Here is an 8,190-nt window from a genome sequence, read left to right as displayed (position 1 = left end):
TGTTACTTTCTCTTACTTTTATAGCTTTCATGCCCTGTATAGGTATTCTGTCACTGCCTGTTAAGAAAAGTAGAAATTTCTTCTTCTCCTCCAATGGCAATTCATGAAAGACCTGCCAGAAGAGCATGATAGTAGGATGATTTTTGGAATAGCAGTCCTTATACGTGGCATTCTTCTCCAATTCTTCCCAATCATAATTCTCATTGCCAATGAGAAGCGACATCAATTCGTGACTACGAAATAGCTCTAATACCCTTCCACCGCATACATTATGAAAGCCTTTATGAAACGCTTTGAATTGCGTTTCTATTGATTTGTTTAATATATAATCCACGTAAAGGTCAACGTATTGTTGCCTGCAAACAAAAGCGTTTTGCTTTCCTTTTCTTCTTTTTCTTCTTCTTCTATTATTATTATTATTACCAATGTCGATATACATGCAATGTTTACATACTTATTTTTTAATGTTACAGGAATTTTATCACCGCCGGGTATCAATTCGAAGTTCTTGAGTTCGCCAAACACTTCTCTACTTATCTCGAAGCACAAACCGTATACTTCTTCAAAATCCGATTCGTTGTATTCGAGAACACTTTCTAAACTTCTATAATGCATATATTCATTGATAATTAATTTATGTGATAAATAACGTATATAGTTTTGGGAATGAACGAAATACCTAGCTATCGTCGGTGACATTTCCTTGATATCACTTAGTCCGACCGATTCTCCCAAAAGTTTCTTATACATTACCAGTGGAAATGGTAAATTGATAATTACAAAATTGTAAATGGCTAAGCCGCAGAGAACGCCAATTAGAAAATACATAACTTCTTCTTCTAATGAATCTGAACTAAACCAAATTGTCCTTGTTTCTTCGTATTCTTGGAACATACCATACTTAAAATCGAGAATCTCTGCGAAGAGAAGCATAAAAAATTCTTTCCTCACGCCACCCACATCTTCAGCCTCTTCATCACGAAATTTAACCTGAAAGAATTTGAATGCTGTAACTATATGTTAATTATCTAGTGCTTGTAAAAAATTATACACTATAACATTTAGAATATTTATGACATTTCTTTTAAAATGTAATATTGAATTTTAATAAATTCAAAACATTTATCTAATTCTTAAAAAAAGGCTATAAATCTTTAAAAAGGCGTTAGAAATTTTTAATACTTACTCTAAGTGGTCTCTTTAATTCGTTAGAATCGTATTTCAGCAGTTGATCCAGAGTGTCATTGACTATGTTATTCCGTGATACATGCAATATTACAAATTGACTATACTGTTGAAAATTTAGGCTAGGTGTTCCGAGCATTATATCTCTCACAACTCGTGATGCCACTTCATTCATCGCGGATTGCATCTAATATAATATAGTTTATTACACAATGCACACGATTATTTTTAAATAGATTCTTTCTTATACCTGTATAGATTGATCGGTTTCGAGCAACTTTGTTTTCGCCTCGGCATCGAACAGGAAAGGATAATTACAGAAATATATTTTACGGTACTGAAAAATTATAGGAATTTTAATATTATATGTGCATAGCAATGAGTACAATGTTACTTAATTCACTATATACATGAATTAAGTGGAGAACATCAAATTTAGAGTCACTTACAAAAGACCGATCTTCTTCTGTTAGCCATTTGCAGTATTCATGAGCAATATCTACAAATTCTGATAATTCTGACAAATGGAAAGTCTCGTGGGGTACTCGTATACCAGCTATGATATTTAGTTTATATAATAGTCCTAATAGTTGTAAAGCACATTGCAGGCTTTCAGTCCACATGATGACCTGTGGAAACATGTTCTCCAAAATTATCATATAAAAGAAATCTACATCTCTCTTTAAGACAAAATTTTCATAAAGTATCTTATATATAAAAATATTTTTGTAATTTTGCAATTGACTTATTCTTTTACAGCGGAAACAAGAATCAGTTACAGAACAATTTTTTGATTATTAAACTTATAACGCAACATAGAAAAGCTCAAAAAATTTGTGAAAATCTTTTCTTTCTAATCGCTTGATTCGCTTATCATTTATGTGAACATTTTTGCGCGCAATTTACTTTATCCGCCGTCGACTGTTTCACAAAGTGCAGCACCACGGACTTGTACATTCTCACGAGTCTCTCGAAGTAGTACGAAGGGGCTGAGCTCCACCATATGCCTACGATCTTACAAGCCTCAGCTTTCAATTTCAATACTGCCTTACAGAATGGCGTTTGCAAAGAGCTATAGTTGGACAGATTTGCGAAGCGATGATATAGCGGTAGCGTTAAGTACACTCTTAAGGATTCCACATCAGGCGGAGAGTCAACAAACGATGGTATCAGACTTTCAGTTACGCATGCAAAAATCTGAAATGAAAACGTCATCATTTAGAGATTGATCAGTATTTTACATGTATCCGTAAGTTGAGTATAAATTTAACAAATACCGAGCGAACTCAAATGTTTGAACATTCATGTTTGTATGTGTAAATAATTTACTCCTTTTCTTGACTGCATTGAATATCAACATTGAATTAGATCAGTTTGCTATATATAGCAATTAAACTTGTGTGACGTTTATGCGATAAAATAAACTTTTGCATTCGGTGTTGGTTATGTAGGTGAATACGTACTAGTTCTTGAATCGTGCCGTTGTCCAGTTCTGAAATAATTCCAAATAATCTGATAGCATAGTCGATATTAATTCCATGATGCTTGCTCGAACATCCATAATGCGCGTCATTATTGAGCAAAAAGGATGCATTTATACACGCTTGACTTTTGAATACAGTTTCTAGATACCTGAAAAATATCGTATAAACACTTAAAATCTACGATAACTGAGGTGAAAATCTTATGGAAAATCGATTAGATTAAATCTATTGAGACATTATGTCTCAGCAATAATAAAAATACGAAAAAAAAGTGCGAGCGCCTAATTTCTGTATTAGATTGCATAATTTTTCTTTAATATGCATATTTTTCATTTACGTCATTAATTCATGATTCACTGGTGAACCTGGTGGGATATTCTGACATTCGGCTAGCTTTTCTTCCATCACTGTAAGAATTTGGGAAGTCGGCCCTAATATTCTACAGTCGCTCGGTTCTATATTATCCTGTAAATATATTTAAGTAAAGATAATTTTTTTATATCTTATTACAGAAATGATGCAAAATTAAATATTCCGTTGTGCTCTTTTTTTCTTTTTCAAAAAGAAAACTGCTGATATAAATTTATAAATTTGGAAAATAATTTAACAATAAGAGCATGAGTAATATGGAAAAACACACTTTTTTGTTACTGATCGTAACAAAGCAATGATCGCCTCCACTAAAGATGTGCTTAACAACACAGTCGATTTGAGGGCTATAATGTAGGTCGAGCATCACTGATGATCCACTCGGCGAAGACCAAGGTCCTAGAACGACTTGTGGTGTTGTAGCACTCTGTGAAGCACGATTTCCCAATTGTCCAGCGCCTCCCAAACCCCAAGCGTAAACTCTCCCTCTAGACGGCACTAAGGCTAATGTATGCCTTTTACCACAAGATATCTGTACAATAAAATGTTAATATCATTAAGATGTAATTTTTTAAAATAGATTAACAAATATATATAAATTATAAAATAAATAAGATTAACATGATATCTTCATCATAAAAATGTAAATTTACATTTTAATCATGTACACAATTATAACACAATATTATTTTTGTAAATTATAGCTTACTTGTGTTACCGTGCTACCCATCAGCTCCATAACTTGCCGCGGCAAAATCTCATTTGTAGTATTCCCATGGCCTAATTGACCATACATTCCAGCACCGCATGTAAATACTCCACCGTCCTGAAATAATCGCAGAAAATTATTTTAAGATTTCTCTAATTTTCAGAGTCTGATGGATAAATAAAATTTACCATTGTCAAAAACACTGAGAATTCCTCGCCGCATGCCGCATAGCATACTTTCGCGTTTCTCAGAGTACGTAATTGGCATGGTAAATTTCTCTGCTGTACATCATTTAGTCCTAATTGTCCAAAGGTATTTCTCCCCCATGAGAATACAGCTCCTATGAGAAAACAACAAATGCAGGAGCCTTATTCCTGAAAAATATTCCATACGAAATCCTATAGTATACAGTATGTATATTACAGATTTTCATATGCGATATAGATTCAAGAATAGGCTTTATTCACGTGAAGTCGAACAGTACACAACAGTGCCTTACCTGATTTTGATATGACTATAGTGTGATAACCGCCGCATGCGATAAATGCAATTGGTACGGCAGCTAAAGTAGAAATCCTTTTCGGTTTTATTTCAGTCGTCGTGTACAACCCTAATCCTAATTGTCCCTCTCTATTACTACCCCATGCATATAGCTCTCCGTCGTTAGTTAGAGCGATTGAATGCTCTATACCACAAGCAATCTGCACTATCACATTTGTACCCAATACTTTAACCATACGTGGAACACGCTCTGTACAATCGACACTATTTAATCCTGTGAAACGATAAATATATGATTATCATATTTAATAGCAGTCTATATATAGATAAAAAAATATAATGTATACGTTACCTAGTTGACCATTCATATTACAACCCCAACTGAAGAGTTGTCCCCACTCATTCACAGCCAGAGTATGACAATTACCACACGCTATTTTTCTGAATACAAATGCGTCTAGGCCAGGTATCAGTTCTATATAAAAGAAATCAATTTTAGCAAAGTTGATAAAAAATTTTAGGAGATATCTAAATGGCACATTTAATTTAATTGATAGTTCTTATTGTACTCACGTAACCTTTTCCTCGCCTTCTCATGACCGAGCTGTCCATAGTCATTATTACCACAGGAATACACTTTACCTTCTTTCGTAATAGCTACAGTATAATTTTCTCCACATGCAACTGAAATTTAATTTTTATCAGAACATTCTCGTGACAGAAATTTTATAGGCTTTGCATCAAGATCTTTCAAGGGTCTTACTTTGCTCGACATTGCTGGCTTCTGTAAAATCCACTTCTCTTGGCATAAAAATATTCTCATCCTCGATACCGCCCAAACCCAACTCCCCATGAATAGTACTGCCCCAACAGAACATTCTGCAATAATTCTTGATCCGCTTCACTGCTAGATCATTCTCATCTGTCGAACACTTTCTTGATCTGCCTGCCTATATGCACAGATATAAAAATTATATATAATTTAATAAATAAGTTATATACATCATTAAATATTCAAAAAGGAATTATATATAATACAGCAAATGTATTATTTGCTTAATGAAATATTAAATTGATATCAAAGACATAAAAATATTTATATATTGTTCCTAACATAAATACTTAATTAATAACATAAAACTTTTAATCTCTGGGTCTGTTTTTTTTGCTCAATTTATCTTTTCTGTTTTTCTCCCCAACATGAATGAATCGTGCAAAAAATTCAACTAAAAAGAACAGACCTCATATTCTATACAATAAAATAAAAAATATATATGTATATATCACTTTCAACATAGATGTGTATTATATATGCAAAGTACTATAAATTCATCCAAACATTCAACAAAAATAAACAATTCTCTTATTGTACAGCCTGTCATATTTTGAATTACTAATATCTATAAATACGATTCATGTACCTAACGATTCCATACAACAATTATTAATTTCTTAACAACTTAATAATTAACTTTTGCCATTTATATCACTTCGATTTTTCCGCTTCAAATAAGTTTCCAAACGCGAGAGAACGTCTCAGACATCACGTGGCATCGGTTTATCCCTACTTTGGATTTCGATAAATAAATCCGGGCTTCTCCCGGACAAATCAATTAGCAAAACAATTAACTCTGATCGACGCTTCTCTCTCGGCCGAGCGGTTAGGCATCGCGACTCTACAGAGGGCTGTAAGTTCACGTGTCTTTTTAGGTAAGCCAAGCATACCTAAAAAGAGGATATCTTGCGCCGAGGCTGAGTAAGAGAATCTGAGTGTGACTAACCATATTTATCTATATCTCCCTCGATTTTCGCGGCGCGCGAGCGCGCGCACGCGAAGAGGCATCAGGCTCGCGGGCGGCACATGTGTGTGTGACGTGTGTGGTGTATTTACGCAAGACGCGTGATTGTAAAAATAATCCTCCGAGTGCTCCGGACTTCGATCTCTCGTGTCAAGAATGTCGGTACGTCGAAGTTGTCAAATGAATAATATCGAACACGTCAAGTCGCGGCGGCCACGAGAACTACCCGTGTCTGTCGCGATTAACGTGCGTCCCTCAACTCCGACCGTGATTGCGCTCCAAACAGTCCTTGTGTCTTCACCGCGTGTATCAAAGCCAGACGAAACGAAAGAGTAGGAGACTCACGGCGCGGCCGAGAGGTTAGCTCGGGCACCTTCGTGAAACACTCCGCAAAGCGAATATTCTCGAGCGAGCCTTCTTCTCCGCCGCTCCTCAGGCTGCTCATCGTCTTAAGAACGATAAAGAAAGAAATATATATAAAGACATTGAACGGAACAGATGAAAAGACCGTTGGGAAGGAAACGAGACGAAATAATCCCTCGAAATCCCTTCCCCTTCGCAAGATTCTGGTCATGAAATGTAAATGTGAACGGAATGACTTTGAGCGAGTTCGATTGTTCGCGATCGTTCGATGATGACGTCGATAGTTCCAGAACATGGAATGACATCGCGTAAAACGCGAAATTGCCGTTTCTTTCTTCCCTCGTTTGTTTGTTTTTTTTTTTTTTGAACGATTTTGAGTACTTTCCACTTAGTAACACAAGTCAAGTACAATTAGTCGCGTTCTACTTTTGTTATTTACTTGCTGAATAGTGTTTGTGTCGACTAGTATCTATTCTGGTATCACTAGTGTCTATTTCTATCAATACAATTAATTACAATTTCGACTTAATTTATTTAACTTATTTTTCATCCTTTTCGTTATGTCTGTTTTTATCAACGTAATAATTTAACTTTAATCCCGATTCATCTTTTTAATTGTAAGAACTAGAAAAAGATGAGCTATGCCCGTTTCTATCAATGTAGACGAAGTTTAATTTCAATTTAATTTACTTTTTATCTCTTTCTATTTCTAAGAATTAATCTCGATTTATCTTTAAAGAGTACCTTTATCTTTAGACCTCGAAACGATCTGATCATGAGTGATTTTGTTAAAACAAGAGTAAGAAAAAAGGATGTATAAAAATTGGAGCATAAATTGAATGTAAAGAGGAAGCGACAAAAATACATGTTCCTTTTACGTTTCGATTATCTCAATTTTCTCAGATTTTTTCAGAAGCTTCATTTACGCTTCTATGTTTTTTTTTTACACGTTCGACGAGTGAGTGACACACGATGCATGTTTTCTTGCTGGCTTGCTTGCGTTCTAGTAAATTTTTAGCATTGCACCACACAGAGCGCAGAATTTCTAGTAATTTACTAAAATACAGTACCACGTATGAAATCGTGTGCCACTAGCTTTACACTTCGATTTTTATTTTTTAGGATTGTTGTTGAATAACAACGGAGTTTATTGAAAATCCAATCGTCCCTGAACGTCACGAACGATTGATCGATATACCTCCAAGATCGGCGAGATCCGAATGGCTAGTTTTGTTTAGGTTATCACATCGTTGCAGATCGATGAATGGAACACAGCTTGTTGCGCGGAACAAGTAAACGAGAACGACCGAGAACGAGGAAGACGCGATATGTCATTCATACCGTTCATATAACTGTAGTATATTATTGTTATTATTTATCAACTGAGAATGCACCTGCACCTCACTTACATTTTTTAATAGACCTCTGCAGAGTCTGACCGGAAAGCGAAATATATAGAGATCGACGAGTGACAATTGCAATGTTTCTCTAAACTGACATGACGAGCGGTAATCCACAGTAATCAGATACTGCATATAGCTTGTGCACGTCATATAGCTTGGCGTGCATATATATATATATATATATATATAGCCTCCCGTTCGCGCGAGCGCAAGCGGTTGACAACAAAAAAACTGCAACCAGTAATATAAAGCAGCCAGAAATACCTATATCAATGAATTATTATTAAAAAACACATCGATTCTAAATATATTTTTAAATAATAAGGGGAAATGCGAGAAATGCGGAAGAACATAATTGAAGGACTCTGATATTTTCT

The 8,190-nt window shown here is 35.0% G+C and overlaps 1 protein-coding gene across 1 annotated transcript in view; it reads right to left on the bottom strand.

The window, feature by feature from the left end:
• LOC105623296 (probable E3 ubiquitin-protein ligase HERC4) overlaps positions 1 to 6,960 on the bottom strand; it is a 7,246-nt gene extending 286 nt beyond the window's left edge. Inside the window, exons 1-17 of the mRNA XM_012204694.1 lie at positions 6,950 to 6,960; positions 5,012 to 5,190; positions 4,822 to 4,932; positions 4,601 to 4,723; positions 4,247 to 4,522; positions 3,936 to 4,087; positions 3,748 to 3,864; positions 3,310 to 3,570; positions 3,007 to 3,134; positions 2,649 to 2,817; positions 2,092 to 2,382; positions 1,635 to 1,814; positions 1,436 to 1,522; positions 1,187 to 1,372; positions 680 to 990; positions 455 to 604; positions 17 to 356 (exon numbers count right to left, since the gene is read on the bottom strand). Coding sequence (XP_012060084.1) covers positions 17 to 356; positions 455 to 604; positions 680 to 990; positions 1,187 to 1,372; positions 1,436 to 1,522; positions 1,635 to 1,814; positions 2,092 to 2,382; positions 2,649 to 2,817; positions 3,007 to 3,134; positions 3,310 to 3,570; positions 3,748 to 3,864; positions 3,936 to 4,087; positions 4,247 to 4,522; positions 4,601 to 4,723; positions 4,822 to 4,932; positions 5,012 to 5,190; positions 6,950 to 6,960 — 3,072 coding nt within the window. The remainder of the gene's footprint in view (positions 1 to 16; positions 357 to 454; positions 605 to 679; positions 991 to 1,186; positions 1,373 to 1,435; positions 1,523 to 1,634; positions 1,815 to 2,091; positions 2,383 to 2,648; positions 2,818 to 3,006; positions 3,135 to 3,309; positions 3,571 to 3,747; positions 3,865 to 3,935; positions 4,088 to 4,246; positions 4,523 to 4,600; positions 4,724 to 4,821; positions 4,933 to 5,011; positions 5,191 to 6,949) is intronic.
• Positions 6,961 to 8,190: the final 1,230 nt, after the last annotated feature.

Source organism: Atta cephalotes (assembly GCF_000143395.1).
Source record: "Atta cephalotes unplaced genomic scaffold scaffold00055, whole genome shotgun sequence".
NCBI lineage: Eukaryota > Metazoa > Arthropoda > Insecta > Hymenoptera > Formicidae > Atta > Atta cephalotes.
The sequence above is the reverse complement of the archived record's forward strand: the minus strand, read 5'-3'. Positions and strand labels throughout refer to the sequence as shown.